The sequence below is a fragment of the Schistosoma mansoni genome, chromosome W, assembly GCF_000237925.1.
Source record: "Schistosoma mansoni strain Puerto Rico chromosome W, complete genome".
NCBI lineage: Eukaryota > Metazoa > Platyhelminthes > Trematoda > Strigeidida > Schistosomatidae > Schistosoma > Schistosoma mansoni.
In genome coordinates this window covers 55,596,305-55,615,988 of record NC_031502.1, presented here as the reverse complement: position 1 = coordinate 55,615,988, position 19,684 = coordinate 55,596,305, and the positions used below count along the sequence as shown (strand labels likewise).

The following is a 19,684-nucleotide window of genomic DNA, read 5'->3' as shown; positions in this document are numbered from 1 at the left end:
CTCAGATTTCAGATGCCTTGAGCGTCAGTAGTGTGTCCTAGGAAATCTAAGGAGTCGGTTCCGATTTGGCATTTCTGAATGTTTGCAGTAATGCCATGCTTTTGCAGTCGTTCGTACACAATGTCCAGATGCTAGAGATGGGATTCTTTCTCTGGACTTGCTATCAGACAGTCATCAGCATACGCATGTACGAAATTGAGACCTCGGAAAACGTCATCGATGAACCAAAGGGAGTTATGATAGCGGTTTTTGGAATATCGTCAGTAGCCATACGGATTTGGTTATATGCTTGAGCCGAGTCGATTTTCGAAAAAACAGTTGTACTTTTTTACCTATACCTGTCTAATCTTGAATGTGAAGCAACGAGTAGCGATCGGGAATGGTTTTCACATTCAATCGCCGATAGTCACCAGTTGGATGCCAATCGTCGTTGTTCGTTTTAGGGACCATGTGTAAAGTAGATGCCAATGGGCTATTTGACGGTCGAATGATTCCTAAATCTATCATGTGGTCAAATTCACTCATAGCCAACCTCGGCTTTTTGGGAGCCAGTCTGTGTGCTTTTGAGAATACAGGTGGTCTTGTAGTCAAGATGTGATGTGTAACAATGCTGGTTACACACGGCAATTTCAGTTGCAGTTAGTATATTCCCGAGTAACTTATCGGGTAATGGGTTGATAGAACGGGGTCTTTTATGTGCCTAATTGTGACTGGGGATATTCTGCAACCAGATGAAGGAGTTACGCAAACAGATAACTTAGTGTTTCCGTCTACTGGCCTTTGTTTGCGGGTGTAAATAAGTAGGTTGTGGTGTAGTAGGAGGTCAATACCAGTTATTGGCATAGAAACATCTGCAACAGTGAAAATCCAGTGAATGAGTTTGCGTAAAACCACTTTAAGGAAAGCGTACCGTCTACCATATGTGGCGATCGGCTTTCCATTTGTCGCCTTTATATTTAAGACAGATTTGTGAAAATCGATCGTTAGAATTCGCAGGAAGAACGCTAACTTCTGCGCCAGTATCGACGAGGTAGCGACATTTCATGATCACATCAATGATGTATAACAGGCGGCCATGTTCGCCGGTTACGGTTGCCGTTAACGCATGATAGCTGGGAAGTTTCCTGAATTGTTTTTCCTGTCGGTCGATTTGGAGTTCGGATAATTGCAGGATCTTCTGTAACTTCTAGAAGAGTTTCCATACTGGTTATGGTACCAGCATCAGTCGAGATTATCTGTCTCTCGTCGTCTGGAGGCAGATCGCCTTCGTGAAATGCTTCTTCGCAGGGTTTGTGACCGTTTACGGTCATTACGAAATCGAAGGAAACGTGTCATTGTATGACATAGATCCGAAATGTCATTCTGTTTCTCTTGAGGTTTTTCTTTGACTGAGAATACTTCGGCGTTAGAGGCCTTCGTGATTTCTGGGATGCTTTTGGCAGATGCAGTCAGCTCATCTACGGCGTTGTTTTGAAACGAGACAAGTACTGCTCACACCTGTTGCGGAAGTTTAGACAAGAAACGTTGTCTGAATCAGCCATCATCGAAAGTTCTTTGGCCAATAACCTCTCTCATCCTCAGCAACATGTCTGTCTCAGGACCATGTTGCAGGTCAATACTATTAAGGAGTTGATCTAACCTTTGTCGATCGGTTAGCTTACCGCGTTTCAGGGTTTCGTAAGGCTCCAAAGCATTACTTGTTAACATGCTAGGTGCGACGTACCTGTTGAAATCGCGCGGTAGTGTCTTTTTCAACCACGAGGAACTGTGTGTGAATCAGTCATTCCGTGCCCATAGAAATCAGCCTCTGCGTAGCAGAACCAGGCTTCCATGGTGTCTGGCCAGAAGGGCATTAGTTGAAAAGAAGGTGGGACATAGTCTTTAGCTTAAGTACTTTGGGTGTCTGTTACGTCATAGTGAAAAATCAAGCATGAGAATGAACGAAGAAGAAAAAATAAAATCAATTCGAAAACTGGAAAAAAAATCACAATATATAAGTCAAGATAAATCGAAGATTTATGAAGTTCCAAAAAGAAAAACAGACTCACAGTTTATAGGTTGGAGTACCAGATCACGTCGGCCTCGACAATGAAGATACCACAGGTATTGTAGTTTGAAAACACTATGTCAGTAACACCTATAATTGAATCGCGCCCAACCAGTGAAATCAAAAGTCAGAAGCGAGTCGGTTCGAAGATATATTTGATGGGTGATCAGTATATCGATGAGTGACTGATCTAATCTGGCTAATGATCGTAGGAGATGCTTCGCACGCCGTTCTGAAACGTGATCTGGTACGGATGCATGACCAAGCGTCTTCAGCTAGGTGAGTCCATTATAACCAATGTTGTCAGCATCCAATGTCGAACACTTACAGAGCTATTGATTTTGGGGATTTATTTACCACTACAAGCGAATAACTGGCAAGATAAAAATGTGGCTTATGAAGAATGGATAGATTGGTTTGTCCAGAAGTTGAAATAACAGGCGGGCTTGACATAGTACCAGTCACCACAAGGCCTGCTCTGTAGAAAATAACACATTCCGTTGAAAAAAATGTCTGAAGAGGTGTATGGTAATCTATTCTCACACGTCTATGGTGCTTTACTCAAGCACAATATTCCGAGTATTCAGAATGAACAGGAAAAGAGAACTAGATCTTCACAACCATGAGATTATCCCCAGCATCGCGACTTAGATCCCCCAAAAACGAGTGGTTCTGAAGCTTATTTGAGTATATTTTGTAGGCAGGTATTCATGTTTTTGGGGGCAATTGCCAGCTAAGTAAACGTTAAAGCTATACTTTGGGAAGTCAATTATTGCTGTTTGTGACTGGGACCAAACTGCTAATAAACTCATTGATGTTCCGAGAAATATGAAGAAATAACATTTTATCTCTTCAGATTCAGGGTTATAATTTAATACTTTTAAAAAAGGTTTTTATACACTTTCATGTATTTCTTTTCTGAGTGATTGAGGGTTGATGACTTCGCTATAACGTTCATTCCTACGTACAATCCTACAGACCGCGCGTAGTTTGCGCCTGGTGACACGACTGCAAAATCTCAAGCTTTACTGTGCCTGTATTTTCAAGAAAGATCCCGAATTAAGACCATTGAGTTGCGCATCAGTTTGATGGAAACTAAAATGTCTGGTTTCAGCGCTCTTGGATTTCCTTATCCATTATATGTTGTCGACGTTCTGGATCGAAACTCTTTGGTTGTAGCGGGTGGAGGAGGCTCCGTCAAAACAGGTGTTCCTAATCGGATAGATATTATCAATCTCTATCGAAATGGCCAAGATGCTCGCACTCCTGTTGATGTACAGGTACAGTCATAATTTGGACCAATTTCATCTAATTTACAAGGGCTTCTTAACTAGGAACAACGTCATTAATATTCCTATCCTTTTTTTAAATTTTTTCTGATATGTAATAAGTCATTGGAAAGCTTACTTCATGACTCGTCTTTGTCTAGAGCAATTTAATAACACCCATTTTATATCATACATACATGTATAGTGATTCGAGTTGTTTTGTCGTCTTGATTTAAGTGTCCACTCTCCTAACTTCGACAAAGTCTTAAGAAAAATACAGCCATTTGTGTATACCCTCTCTAGTTATATGGCTTTGAATGCATATAATCTACTAGTTCTTACGACGTGTAACATCGAAATGCATGATTTTAAGACTGAAAGCTCAAAAAGTGCAGATGCGAAATTCTTATTAAGGAAACAATACTCTCGGTGTTACTTCAACTGAAATTAATTCAGTCAAGGTGAAAATTGTGGTCTTCATGCGTTGTAAATGATTAAAATCACATGAGGAAAAATACCACTGTCCTTTTAAATACAACACACTAGTTCTTCTCAGTCAGCTTCTCTTTGTTTAGTCCTTTCCTTAGTGTGTCAGTTAGGGGCTCAAACTGCACTCAGCAGTAGTTCATGGGCTCTGAATACTCAGGGGGAAGATTTGCACGCCATTGGGACTCTGTTTGATTTCGGACTCAGTCATCTGAGTTGTGACCTTTGTAATGAAAGAATAGACATAATATAGAGGGCCTAAAGTATGTTAACAATTTTATGATGTGGATCTCACTCGGGGTGTGTGAAGTGTAGTAAAAATGTTTTTTAACTTTGGCAGGGTCCGTTCCAACGGTCGGTAAGATATTTTCGTGACAACTGGTTGGGAACATTGTGACTGAATACTTAAGTGTTTATTTCACTTACTAAGTTCACTCAGTTTATTTATTTATTTAAACACATAAATATTGGTACAAGGAAGCACCAGATAAATATGCGCCTCACAAATCATTTGATTTGTGTGAGGGCTGTGATACTGCCCAGGTGCCCAAACTGAAGCAGGTGGTTTTCTTAGGCGGCCACACCCCGAGCCTTTGACCTGAAGATCTAGTCCACAAGGCAGTGGAGCATCGTGAGGAGTTGCAGTCACATGGTAGCCGGTGACCAACAATTGGTTCGTGCGCCATTTGTTCCTTCAGGATACTGGAGCCCATGTGCACCATTGGTTTGGAATCAGGGTTATCCGACTCCCCTAGGTGAACTTTCCGTGTCCACCAACCCGGTTAAAGCTGTGGACATTCGCTTTTCGTCCTCTCAATTTTGTAAACAAGAGTGATGCCACGAGAAGGCAGTGAGTAGGACTTCCCTGACAGCGGCTATATATTCGCGTGGCCATGTGGGAGTATTTGGAGAGGAAGAGCGGACCCTCCCCACTCTCGGCCGTACCAGGGCATTTGGGGGCAAAGAATGTTGACAGCATTAGCGTAATGTATCATTGTAAATCCATTGATACATGGAATTTCATTGAAATGATGGATGGACAACGAATCCAGTACTTCACTTAGTCGATTAATGTAGCTGATTTACCAAGTACATTTTCTTGTATTCGGCTTTTGGAAACCTTTTATGTAGGAGCCAATTATATTCCTACCTGGCTTTTAAAACCATAGTGAGCAGAACAAGTTTTGAAAATCCAACTTAATGGTTCCAAATCGAGTGCTTGAATCACTGAACCACTGCTTCTGTCAAACGCCCCCAAATACCCTGGTACGGCCGAGAGTGGGGAGGGTCCGCTCTTCCTCTCCAAATACTCCCACATGGCCACGCGAATATATAGCCGCTGTCAGGGAAGTCCTACTCACTGCCTTCTCGTGGCATCACTCTTGTTTACAAAATTGAGAGGAAGAAAAGCGAATGTCCACAGCTTTAACCGGATTGGTGGACACGGAAAGTTCACCTAGGGGAGTCGGATAACCCTGATTCCAAACCAATGGTGCACATGGGCTCCAGTATCCTGAAGGAACAAATGGCGCACGAACCAATTGTTGGTCACCGGCTACCATGTGACTGCATCTCCTCACGATGCTCCACTGCCTTGTGGACTAGATCTTCAGGTCAAAGGCTCCGGGTGTGGCCGCCTAAGAAAACCACCTGCTTCAGTTTGGGCACCTGTGCAGTATCACATCCCTCACACAAATCGAATGGGATTTGTGAGGCGCATATTTATCTGGTGCTTCCTTGTACCAATATTTATGTGTTTAAATAAATAAATTCTGTCAAACGCTTAAAACATTGAGGCAGCTCGTACTAAAACGATTTTCTACTATTTTATTTATTTATTTGAACACGTAAATATTGGTACAAAGGGACACCGAATACATGTGCACCAAACAAGTCACTTAACTTGTATGTGGGCTGTAATACTGTTGCCATGTAACAGCGTTTCAAGAGGAAGAGCTGACTCTCCCCACCCCCGGCCGTATCAGGGTATCTGGGGGGATTTTTATTCCTACAAACCTACTAAAAATACGTTCATAATTCTCATATTCTCTGTATCGTTATTTCTGTAAGTAGTGAATTATGGTCAGAGCGTCCTGCTTTTGGCCACAAAGTAGTAGTGAACTGGAAGGAAGCTAGGTCTATTTAAACTGGGACGCGACAACCGTCTATGGTCATCGACAATTAAACTTAGCTACATTAATAGGTGTGAATTACCTGATTAGGGTCCTCGTGATTATCCTCGTCAGTGGTTATGGTTTGATATACATGGGTCTAAATCGTTCTCATTGAGGCAGGTACATTCATTTTTCCTTCCTTAGAACCCAGGCTCAGAAAGTCCGCTTATACTTCGTTTTTTCCTCTGTACCTAGTCTATTCTCGTACTACCAATGTTATTACTTCTACCCTTGTATTTATCTTGACAATCACTGTACCAACTTAAACCTGTGGACATGTGTTAGATCCTACGTTTCATATGATTGGCTGGCACTAGGTCCCAGATTCAAACCCCATCCTACGTACTTTAGTTTGGGAAACCAAGTATTATCATCAACTCACACTTGGTATCTGGCTTATACCTAAGTACTTGGTGAATGATTCAATTAATTATTTCTGTTTTACTATTTCAGTAAGATAAATTGAAATCCTTATCAGTGAAGTCAGTTTCAATGTTTTTTTTCTTAGTTCACTGAAAGAGATTTTGATGACAGGTTTTAATATTTAGATTGTTTTACAGTTATATCAATGTATTCCACTTGCAACAATGGTCTTTTTCGTTTTAGAAATCCGGCGGTTTGGATACTGGCACAGAAGCTGTTATGAGTTTGACTGTCGTCAATCCTGGAGACGGTGGTTTTATTGCTAGTTTGGAAGGTCAGAAGTGTGTAGAGTACATTGTACAATCAAAAGTGAATCTCGTTGCCTCACCAGCAAAATTACTAAATGTTGAAAAGCCTGCTTCTACTACAGACGTCTTAGAGGAAACAAACTTGCGTCACAGATCACGTACGTTTTGTCATATTCTTTTCTTCGATGATACTATATCTGCTTATTAGGTCAATCAGTCATCCACAACGTAGGACCAGGCCCATATAAGCATCAATTCAAGTTGCCACACCTCATTAGCACAACAAGATGATCACCAAATTCATAGAAGCAGTTGCTTCAATAGTAGTAATATATTAAAAAGATTGCATTTGTAGATATACGGAGAGAAATAATTATTTCGTAGAAGGAAAGGTAAAAAGTAGTTTTAATCTCACGGTTTAAGGAAAGAAAAAGAGTGTATACACCTAGGTCATTGTGATCGATTCTGAGCCGTCACACAGTCTCCGACCATTGGTTACGATAGTCACGCGGACCCCAACCAAGTAGTCTGCATCTGCCAACATGACTCAGACTAGAAGTTAGTGACTTCAAGCTCTGATGCCACGTTTTGGTTTGGCTGCCCCTAGACTTCTTCAAGTCATTTCCAACACTAGTCAGCATTACGCGCTGTGGTGATCGGTGTTCAGGAATATGTAACTTGTGACCCAACCATCTGAGTCTATGTAGATTCACAACCTCATCAATTGATTTACCATGCGGATGCGAGTATTATTTCTAAGACATCTGTGATCAAATACTAGTAACTTACGAGTATCTTGTACTCTTAATGGCCACGTTTCGCAGCTGTAAATTAAAGCAGAACGAACTGCTACGCAGTATACTCGTCCCTTAATTGATAGACGGGTATCTCGCCTTCACCATAGGTGATGTAAGTTGGCAAAAGCCAAACGAGCTTTCTGAACCCATGTTGAGATTTCGTCAGTCATCAACCCATTAGAGCTGATCAGACTTCCAAGGTATGTGAAGTTGTGGACGCGTTCGACTACTTCACTCTCTATCCTTAGTTCAGGTGTTGACGCAGGCCAGTCCTGGAGCAACAACCTGTATTTAGAAAGGGAGAAACGCATCGCGAACATCCTGGCATTGTTGCTCAGTGATACCAAAAGACTGCATTTTATAAGCGTCTTCACTAAACAAGACCAAATTATCTGTTAGCTGAGTTGGAATACCAAAACGCTCACTTAAATGTCTTTCTGTTTGGTTTAGGCTACCTACTTGGACATTAAAGTCACCTGCTTTGAGTACTATGTCTGAGTGTTTAGATTTTTGAAGAGTTTCAGAAAGCTTTTTGTAAAAATTCGTCTTTCGCTTCATCCCGGCTGCAGTCAGTGGGAGGGTAGATAGAAACGACGAAGAGGCAACGACGTGTGTCCCTATCCTTCCGAGTTCTTAAGGAGCTGTTTGCCCGAATAGCATATAAGCGACTGTTAACAGTAGTCCATTCTGATAGTGCTTGTTCTGCCCTCATAATTAGTGATATGCCTACATCCAGTCCACGAGAATTGACCATCGGGTCACCAGATAAACGGGGGGTGTATCTCGTCGTCGAGTGAATGACCACACTAGGATCCTGTATGTGTGTTTCGGAGACACAGCATACATCAATGGTATAAGACTTTAGGGTCTTAGCCAAGGGTACTTGTTTTACTCGACTTAATCCTAAACAAGTAACACAATTGAATTACAAATTTTGTATGGTCTGTATAATTAAAATACACATTTGTCCAATGTGTATGTTCTTAGCAAGCTACTATAGGATCTTGGCCCTGTTTAAAGTGTTCACAAAAACACATTCATATGTATTGAACCCGTTCATGTTGCCTTATTTTATTCACTCGTTATGCTTTTCTTTATTCTCATATCAATAAAGGTTTTACTTAATAATTACTATGGTGTATTCTGTAAATATCTGGTTTAGGAAGGCGTTGCACTGATGACAAAGATTCTGGATTGAATAAGATGTCTACCTCAATGCAGGATTCTGATAAGAAAGACAAAAATAATAGTCTAAATGAACCAGTACCTTTAGAATGGGAACTAACCAAAGTCCGTGAATACACACTTATGGAACAGATTTCTTCTTCAGCTGACGATTCTGGCTCTGAATCACCATCGGGATCTGCACCGAAAAGTCTGTCCGGAATGCCTACATGTGTAACGCATGGTGGACCTGCTGGTACTTGGTTAGCTATTGGTTCTGATAGTGGATCTGTCTTTCTTATCAATCGTCATATTCAACAACGTTTTCTTGACGAAAAGCAATTAGGTGATAGTCCATATCAGGTTTGTCGTATGTCTAATAGTTCTGATATTTTGATGCTACTTTGCACTTCTGATCTCAAAGCTCTAGCTAACATAACAAGATTTTTTCGATAATAGAAAGCAGAATCGATTAACAAATGTTCCATCCCATAAATTTTGTTTCTTTTAAACATACAGAAATGACGTGATTGATAAAATCCAGTGTGTATTTATTCTGTATTTTGCATTGTAAAATGTACACACATTAATTTGGATTAGGTGAAATATAGCTCGCAATGGAACCCAGGACGCACGTTTGGTCCCATGTGGGACTCGTCATTTGGATGTGCCTTCATCTTAGTGAATGTTCACTCCGGGATTCGAACCCAGTAATGTTCGCTTCAAATGCCACTGCGTTATCCACTCGCCTACTGAGTTCAGATAGTTATTCATTTGGAATGGTTTGATCCAGGTACATTCAGTTAACTAGTCCCAAATAGTACGAAACGCATGTCCCGGATTTCATTGCTAATCTTATTACAACTAATGCTTACTGATTATATATATATATATATGCAAATTAAATTCTATTTTCAGTCTCACAAGCTAGTCCGAGTCCGGATAGCTCAATGGTAACGTCTCGTATTGTAAAACTGAATGATACGGGTTCAAATTCACTGGAGAGCATCAGCTAGCTTCCTCAGGATCGCACCTGCGTTTTAGTGAAGAGTTCCAAATAGCACAAAACTATTTAGTACCACTTAAGATCTAGATATAGTGCTCACAATGTTAAGTCACTTAAACTAGTTACCACACTGCGATTCAGTCGATAGAATTTAACCAGCTCTAAGGACTAGATAGACACGACATTGGTCACTACTCATTGATCAATTAAAGTGTTAGGTACAAGCGCATTCACTCGGCTTTGAGCCGCAGTGTTTGTGTCTCGCGTTATTATCCAATTCTTCAAACCAAAGTGGATGGGGCATGTTTTTAACCCATATAACCGGTTGTTTAAAGGATAAGTTACCAAAACACTGAGCTACCTGTTCACTAAAGTATAAAAATAGTTATTAAATTACGTATGTGATTTTAAATCAATGATATGGTCACTGGTGATAGTGATAAACTTATTATCATAAAAAATGTTTATTATTAATAACCTTATTATTTATACCTTCCTTCCTCTATAGTCACTGATTGTATATCCAGATGTTAGTGGTGGTTTATCAACCGGTGTTTGCAGTATGACTTTTTCACATGGATCTACATGTAAACAAGATGATTCTACTTCATATCCCCTATTAGCTACAATATGTGATAGACCTGATTGGAGTACATTAAGAGTATGGTGTACTAATATTAATCTCTATCCAAAATCATTTCTATTTTTAAATGATATTAAATCAATACGTTCAACATTGAATTCACACCAACAGCTAGTCAAATTAAAAACGAACACTTCAAAAAGAAATTCTAGTAATGAAAGAGGTATTCGAATGAAAACTTTCATATCTAATTCAGATAATAATGATAATTCATTTAAAATTCAAGATGATATTTTATTTAGTCAATCAATGGAAAAATATCCATATGCAATTGCTTCTTGTAGTTCTTTATCATTTCATGGAGCTACACCACCACCATCACCAAATCTTGTATCTACATCGAATAAAGTAGTAAGTAGTAATGATGATAACAAATCTATTATTTTATTTTACACTTTAATTGATCATATGTAATCTAATTTGATTTATTTTGTTTATTTAAACATATAAATATTGGTATAAGGAAGCACCAGATACATATGCGCCTCACAAATCTCATTCGATTTGTGTGAGGGCTGTGATACTGCCCAGGTGCCCAAACTGAAGCAGGTGGTTTTCTTAGGGGGCCACACGCTGAGCCTTTGACCTAAAAGTCTGATCCACAAGGCAGTGGAGCATCGTGAGGGGATGCAGCCACATGGTAGCCGGTGACCAACGATTGATTCATACGCCATTTGTTCCTTCAGGGTACTGGAGCCCATGTGCACCATTGGTTTTGAATCAGAGTTTTCCAACTCCCCTAGGTGAACTTTCCGTGTCCACCAATCCGGTTAAAGCTGTGGACATTCGCTTTTCTTCCTCTCAATTTTGTAAACAAGAGTGATACCACGAGAAGGCAGTGAGTAGGATTTCCCTGACAGCGGCTATATATTCGCGTGGCCATGTGGGAGTATTTGGAGAGGTAGAGCGGACTCTCCTCACTCTCGGATATACCAGGGCATGTTGGGGCTGTTACAAACTACATTGAAACACCAAACCACTTATTCGAGTCCTGTTTGTCCAACAATGACAGAATAATTGAGGAGTATAGTTGATTCTTATGTAGTAGGTGGTAATTCATTGTTCCTGCTCAGTTATCTACTACGACTTTGTCTTCGTATTTTATTCGGTAAGGTTTGTAACAGATAATTTAAACGATTTATACTGGAACGTAGTGTTTTCAGCGTATGATAATTATCCGAACTGTAGTTCCAGTGAGTACCTTCTACTTCATAATTAATTAGATACATCATTTATATGTGTGGTAGTGATTTGATGATTAGAGAACTTGGCTTCCAACCGGTAGGTTTCAGGTTATAACTGCGCTCTACTTCGGGTTGGACAACCTGGTATTATCTCATCGTAAAGGTGTATTTCAAGGATTACTATGTGAATCTGTACTTAGTTAATGGATATATATCACTAAATTATAAACATGTTTCTTCATTTAGACAATTAAATATGCCAAAATAGTGATTTTGGGTTACTTTCTTACTCTTTATTGTACCATTCATATGACCAGTAATCATAAATATCCGACTTCTTTGGTATTATTATCGATAGGATGACCTCAAATGATCTAATTTTACAAATAATTGATATTTCTAATGTGTGAGGAAATCCTTATAAATTTTTTATAACTTTCTACACGGACCTTTTATTCTCATCTAAATCAGTCAGTCAGTCAGCTACAACGTAGGACCAGGCACACATATGCATCGGTCCAAGTTGCTATACCTCGTTAGCACAACAAGATGAATACCGGATTCATAGAAGTAGTTAATTTAGTGATGGTAATATATAAAAGATAGATTGTATATCAGGATATAGCACAGGAAGAAAGACAGATATGAAGCAATTCTAATCTCAAGGTTTAAAGGAAGATAAAGAGTGTGTACACCTACGCCATTGTGATCGATTCTGAGCCATGTCACCTCCAACCCTTGGTTACGATAGTCGCGCGGACCCCAACCAAGTAGTCTGCATCTGCCAACATCACTCAGACTAGAAGTTAGTGACTTCAAGCTCTGATGCCACGTTTTGGTTTGGCTGCCCCTAACTCTCTTCCAACCATCCTCAATACTAGTCAGCATAGCGCGTCGTGGTAATCGGTGTTCAGGAAAACGTAACACGTGACCCAACCATTTCAGTCGATGAAGATTCACAACCTCATCAACTGATTTACCATCATTCCCTAACACCCTGCGTCTAACCTCACTATTACTTACCCGGTTATCTCATCAGATGCTGGCAATATTCCTAAGATGTCTGTGGTCAAATACTCGTAACTTACGAGTATCTTCTACTCTCAATGGCCACGTTTCGCAGCCGTAAAGTAGAACAGAACGAACTGCTGCTCAGTATACTCGTCCCTTAATTGATAGACGGATATCTGGTCTTCGCCATAGGTGACATAAGTTGGCAAAAGCCAAACGAGCTTTTTGAATCCGTGCTGGGATTTCGTCAGGCACCAACCCATTTTATTTTTTATTTATTTATTTAAACACATAAATATTGGTACAAGGAAGCACCAGATAAATATGCGCCTTACAAATCTCATTCGATTTGTGTGAGGGCTGTGATACTGCACAGGTGCCCAAACTGAAGCAGGTGGTTTTCTTAGGCGGCCACACCCTGAGCCTTTGACCTAAAGGTCTAGTCCACAAGGCAGTGGAGCATCGTGAGGGGATGCAGTCACATGGTAGCAGGTGACCAACAGTTGGTTCATTCGCCATTTGTTCCTTCAGGATACTGGAGCCCATGTGCACCATTGGTTTGGAATCAGAGTTTTCCAACTCCCCTAGGTGAACTTTCCGTGTCCACCAACCCGGTTAAAGCTGTGGACATTCGCTTTTCTTCCTCTCAATTTTGTAAACAAGAGTGATGCCACGAGAAGGCAGTGAGTAGGACTTCCCTGACAGCGGCTATATATTCGCGTGGCCATGTGGGAGTATTTGGAGAGGAAGAGCGGACCCTCCCCACTCTCGACCGTACCAGGGCATTTGGGGGCACCAACCCATTAGGGCTGACCAGACTTCAGATTCTCATCTACATGGTCCTTATCGCTTTGAGTTTGCCAATTTTATATTTGTCTAGGTCGTTCTCGTAGCTATACAAACGGTTGTTCTTTTACAATTTCAATTTCTTGTATACTCAGCTTTTTTTCTCAGTTTTTAACTTTTCTCTCATTCACGTGTAAATTCTTGTTGAAGTGTTTGTGTGTCAATCTTCTGGTCTATCTAAATGACGTAAATGTCGTTTTTTATTGAAAGAATCTTCAAATCATTCGGAATCACCTCAAGGTATTTCAAAATATAACGATTATTTGGTACACTATTTTAAACAATAGAGGCTATTGTACTATCAAATTATATTCTTACCGTTTTCTGTAAGTTTAGTCATCATTAGAATATTATCAGAATTAAGATTTGTGGGAATTGTAGTACTTTTAGTAGTTCAATTCATGAATTGATCTAAGCTAGACCATCATTGAAAACCTGGAGGTACTAGGTGGCCATTTTGTCCTGGTATGGAACTCCTTAGCAGTGCGCATCCACGATCCCTCACTCGGAACTCGAACCCAGGACCTTCGGCCTCGCATGTGAACTCTTAGCCTCGTGATCACTGAACCGACATCCAACGGTGTTAATGCCTAACTTCAATCAATCCATGATCGTGCGCAACTCTTCATCCATTGTCTGGAGTGGATAACTGTCTCCACCCGTTATCGATTGGACTCCACTGGTCACGGCTTCCCATTAGAACTCCTGGGTGAAGGGTTGAGTAAGATCATGGTTAGGTTTTGACAGCGTTAGATGCTGCAGGCTCAGTAGTCTATAGGTTAAGCGTTTGCGTGCGGGACCGTGGATGCGTACTGCTAATGAGTCCCATACTAGGACAAAACGGCCATCCAGTGCTTCCAGGTTTTCAATGATGGTCTGGCTTAGATCGACTCATGAATTCAACCATTAAAATTGTTAGAATAATCAAATAATTTGAGTAAACATATGTGTAGAGTTTTTGTGAACTATTCTCATTTATAACCATTGACATGTTACAGTGCTCTTATCATCATTATATAATCTAATGGGCATCTTTGTAGTTATTTTCTACTTTTCTAAACTGCTAAGTGTTTTTCTCCGTTTTGTAAATTTTAGACATCAGAACGTTCTTCGGATCGTTCTAATTATCGCTTCAGACATTGTCAGTTTATGAAATATTCTCTCAAATCTCCAATTTCATCAAATCAATCTTTATCTTCCTCTGAAGGTTTAAAGACCAGTGAAAGTTATACTGTCGAATCTATGCTTGTTACTACGATTCAGCCTTTGTGTGCAAATCGTCGGAGTTTTAGTCGTTTAGTTGTATGGTCAGTACCACATCCTTCAGAGGCAACAACCAATGAATCGTTATCGTCAAATAATATAAAAATGCATCAACCAATTCAACTCAAAACTTTTGCAGAAATTACTCTACCCCAAGGACATTTGCCTGCTTGTCTAGCTGTTCATCCAAGTCGATCACGAGGCTTAATTGGTGTGGGCACTATGGAAGGACGTGTTGATGTGTATTTGTAAGTTTGCTACTTAACTTTTATTATGTTGGTTACACTTACAGTTTATGTAAATCAATAAACTTATGCGAGTTTCTTGCAATACTCATGACTGATATCTTTCATTGGGCCAGTTAGAATTGACATAATAACACTTCATCAATAATTTTGTTGTTTGGAGGATTGTTCGAAATATTTTTTCTTGAAAGACGAGACTTAACTGTCATAATTTCAGTAATTTCTTACTGAAGTTTTATTCTAGTGATGAATTTTTCCACTGTCTACACAATCACAATGATTGATCACCCATTTAAATGGCTGGCAGTGTCACCTCTTTTTCCTTCCTTTCTTGAGAAAGTGTTTCGTCAATGAACAGATTCTGTACTTTTCTTTTTCATAGAATGATCATCGAGTTTATATCATAATATCTGAGGTCTCCTCCTCCATTGGTTATAAATGATGATGTTATAACATGACTGTGTTAAATTGATGTGTTAATTTCTCGAATTCACCTGTTGATGAAACTAGCTATTCAAGAAGAATGATAATCTTCTATAGATACTAATTCTATATTGTGTAATAACTAAGTTTCATATGCATAGTTATTCCTCTTATCACCGTAATGATAACAAGAACAAACATTTAAGCAGAATAACATGAAGTCACTGACAATTGGACTGAGTCATGCTGGTAGGTGTAGAGTACCTGGTTGAGATTCGCGAGATGATAGCAATCGATGGTTAGAGACCTTGAATGACATGGCTCAAAATCGTTTGCAATGGCGAAGGTGCATCCACTCTTTGTGTTCTACCAAATTCTAATCTTCTGAATTCCTCATGTCCCTATCCTTTTTCTCTTTCCAAATTTATTTCACCGTATTATACTCCTTCAATAACATCTTCAAACCCTAATCTTTCTGATCACTGCTTATACTCTTACTACTTCTACCAATATGGGATTTGAATCGACAACTGAATCTCTGTGCTGATGTGGTATGGCAGCTCGAACTGATGTACGTACGTACGAAGCTCTACGTTGTGACTGACTGACTGATTTCGTTTGGTTCTCGTCAGCTGCTTATAACCTGTGATATTTAAGAGCATAATTACAAAATGGATTTAAATTACTTACATGTGAAACAGTTCATTCAGAAGTTACTTTGGAGATATATCAGTATAGTTATTAGCAAGGAGGTTGATAAATTTAATAGACTGAATAAAATTGTTAATATTTACTTTATGTAAAAGAACAATCTACACCATTGAATGTAACATGAGTTTCAAGGGCTAGAAACAAGTGGTTACTTACCTAATAAATAAACGCTGATAATAAGAATAAAATGAGTAAAGTTCATTGAATTAGAATAAGATGATTAATCTAAAAGACAGTTGAAATGAACAAAGAGATGTAATTCATTGAAAGAAAGAGTTGAACAAAATTCTTGCTCTCTGTTCAAGATAATAGTCAACTGTTTTGTTATAATCATTGTCCATATCAAGATTAATGTTGATATTCTTCAGTTTAGATATCTTGATTAGGAATTCAATAATCCAAATAATCAGTTGATTGTAAGACTGATATAACAAGTAATAAATTACAATTTTGTGAATATCTTTAATTTTATCATGAAAGGTACTCGTTTTTCATATATGAACTACTCTTGTGCAGAGGTGTAAATCTGTTATAGTCTATAAAAGCAGCGTTTCTAAATGCACTGGTACGGCCAAGAGTCAGGAGAATCAGTTTCACCTCTATAAATGCTCTCACATGGCTACGCGTATACAGCCACTGCCGGGGAAGTCCTACTTACTGCCTTCTCGCAGCAGGGTCGACTTTTTACGAAATTGAAAGGACGAAAAGCGAATGTCCAGCGCTTTAACCGGGTTGGTGGATACGGATGATCCACCTAGGGGAGATGAGAAACCTTGATTCCAAACGAATGATGCACATGGCCTTCAGGATCCTGATGAAACAAATGGCGTATGAACTTATTGTTGGTCTCCAGTTACCATGGGACTGAATCTCCTGATGTTGCTCCACTGCCTTATGGATTAAACCGTCAGATCAAAGTCTCGTGGTGTGGCACCCTTAGAAAAGTATCTGCCTCAGTTTCGGCACTCGGGCAGTATCCCATCCCTCAGAGAAATCGAATGATTTGTGTGGTGCATATGTATATATTGCCTTGTTGTACCAATGTTTATGTGTTTAAATAAATAATAAATGAAATAAAAGCAGAACAATGCTGAGTATTCGTAAGACTAGATTATACGGACATTTTTATCTTCCATTGAACAAATATCAATTTTTCACTTATTAGGATTTTTTTTATTACTGAAGTTCAACCTGTGTCACTTGTATCTTTTCATGTATTTCAATCATGAATTTATGGTGGGGATTCCTAGTTGATGTCTGTGTTGTACTTAATCAAGTCTAGAAGATGTGAATCACTATAGGATTTGAATCGACAACTGAATCTCTGTGCTTATTTATTTTATTTATTTATTTAAACACATAAATATTGGTACAAAGGGGCATCAGATATATATGCGCCACACAAATCTCGTTTGATTTGTGTGAGGGCTGTGATACTGCCCAGGTGCCCAAACTGAAGCAGGTGGTTTTCTTAGGCGGCCACACCCGGAGCCTTTGACCTGAAGATCTAGTCCACAAGGCAGTGGAGCATCGTAAGGAGATGCAGTCCCATGGTAGCCGGTGATCAATGATTGATTCGTACGCCATTTGTTCCCTCAGGATACTGGAGCCCATGTGCACCATTGGTTTGGAATCAGGGTTATCCGACTCCCCTAGGTGAACTTTCCGTGTCCACCAACCCGGTTAAAGCTGTGGACATTCGCTTTTCGTCCTCTCACTTTTGTAAACAACACCCCCGCCACGAGAAGGCAGTGAGTAGGACTTCCCTGACAGCGGCTATATATTCGCGTGGCCATGTGGGAGTATTTCGAGAGGGAGAGCAGACTCTCCCCACTCTCGACCGTACCAGGGCATTTGGGGGCTAATGTGATGTGACAACTCGAACTGATGTACAGTCAGTCACAGCGTAGAGCTTCGTACGTACGTACATCAGTTCGAGCTGCCATACCACATCAGCACAGAGATTCAGTTGTCGATTCAAATCCCATATTGGTAGAAGTAGTAAGAGTATAAGCAGTGATCAGAAAGATTAGGGTTTGAAGATGTTATTGAAGGAGTATAATACGGTGAAATAAATTTGGAAAGAGAAAAAGGATAGGGACATGAGGAATTCAGAAGATTAGAATTTGGTAGAACACAAAGAGTGGATGCACCTTCGCCATTGCAAACGATTTTGAGCCATGTCATTCAAGGTCTCTAACCATCGATTGCTATCATCTCGCGAATCTCAACCAGGTACTCTACACCTACCAGCATGACTCAGTCCAATTGTCAGTGACTTCATGGATTTGTGCCACGTTTTGATCTGGCCACCCCTAGCTTTCTTCCAACCTACTCCTACACCATAAAGCGTTGCACTTCGGGGCAGTCGGTGTTTGGGCATAGAACTGATGTACATATGTACGCACGAAGTCCTACGTTGTGACTGACTGACTGAGAGATGTAAATCACTGATTGACCGTATTTTTTTTTGCACAAATGCTTTTCATTTTTAAGTGTTTTACCAATTTTCTTCATTTTGATAGTAAAAGTGACTATAATTGTCAATAATTATATCTGTTTTTTTTTATCTTATTTCCTAATTTAGTTTATCACCGTCAACTCATTGTTTAATCAATATTTACACACTGAATAATGCACATCCAATATTTGTTACTGCTTTAACTTTCTTACGAGAAGATTCATATGTATTAGGTAGAACATGTCAAAAACCAATATCTCATCTTCCTTTAAAATCAGATTCATTTGATTTAGTTAGTGTAAGTGTAGATCGTCTTGTTAAATGGCATCATGGTCCAACCTATTCAACTATTGGTAAATTATCACATGGTATAATCAATATAAATAATAATGTTAGTTTATTAAAAAGGATTATCCATCCAAAAACTTGTATCTATGTATTATGCTTGTTCAGTATATTATTTTTACCAATATTAATGGTAATTCTTGAATCTGTATTATCTAACTTTTAATGATTCTTCTATTTTTCTGTACTAGTTAAGATTTCTTCTTGTTTCTTTGTTGCCTGTTGATTTCGGTTCTTTTTGTGTACCGCTGTTCATCGACTTCAGCTCCCTCTCCCTCCCCCCCTCTCTCTCTATATATATACGTGTATATTTTATCATACATAGTTTACTTTGATATGACCGATATGTCTTTCATGATGAATCCTAAGGAATCTACTCTCCTTTGTTTTTTTCTTATTCATCCTTTAATACAATGAGATGATCAAATTGTAATTCCCCCCCCTGTTTTGTTTAATTTATTTCATAATTATGATATAAGTTATGTATACATAGAATAGAAAATGATGTAAATGATGTATACGTGTACACACAATATTGTTTATGATGTGTATATGCTTTGTTCGATTCTGTTCTATACTGGACAACTCTAAACATATTATCCATTGAATATCGTTGTTTTTTTATGGTTTCAGTTATTGAATGTTTTAATTCATTGTAAACATACTTAAATGAAGTGAATAATTAATGGGTATGGGTATGTGTGTGTGTGCGGATGTGTATGTAATACATACAATGACTTGACAACTAAATTGATTTCTTGAAAGCTTTTATTATTATTATTATCATTTTTCACTTCTATTCAGATTATAAAAGTTGTTGTTTTTCTTAGATGAATTCAATGTTTCCATTTCATCTATTCAAATACAAAAAAAAATTGATCAATCGATCAATATTATTCATTATCAGTTTCCTTATTACTACTGATTGATCATTTATTG

At 39.0% G+C, this 19,684-nt stretch overlaps 1 protein-coding gene across 1 annotated transcript; it reads left to right on the top strand.

Annotated features, from left to right (window-relative positions):
• Nucleotides 1-3,032: 3,032 nt before the first annotated feature.
• Smp_163000 (hypothetical protein) lies at nt 3,033-19,094 on the top strand. The gene is made up of 7 exons (XM_018790218.1): nt 3,033-3,327; nt 6,582-7,038; nt 8,606-8,970; nt 10,122-10,419; nt 10,453-10,607; nt 14,393-14,808; nt 18,527-19,094. The coding sequence occupies exons 3-7, from the start codon at nt 8,647-8,649 to the stop codon at nt 18,909-18,911; spliced, it is 1,578 nt and encodes a 525-aa protein (XP_018655584.1). The 5' UTR covers nt 3,033-3,327; nt 6,582-7,038; nt 8,606-8,646; the 3' UTR covers nt 18,912-19,094.
• Nucleotides 19,095-19,684: the final 590 nt, after the last annotated feature.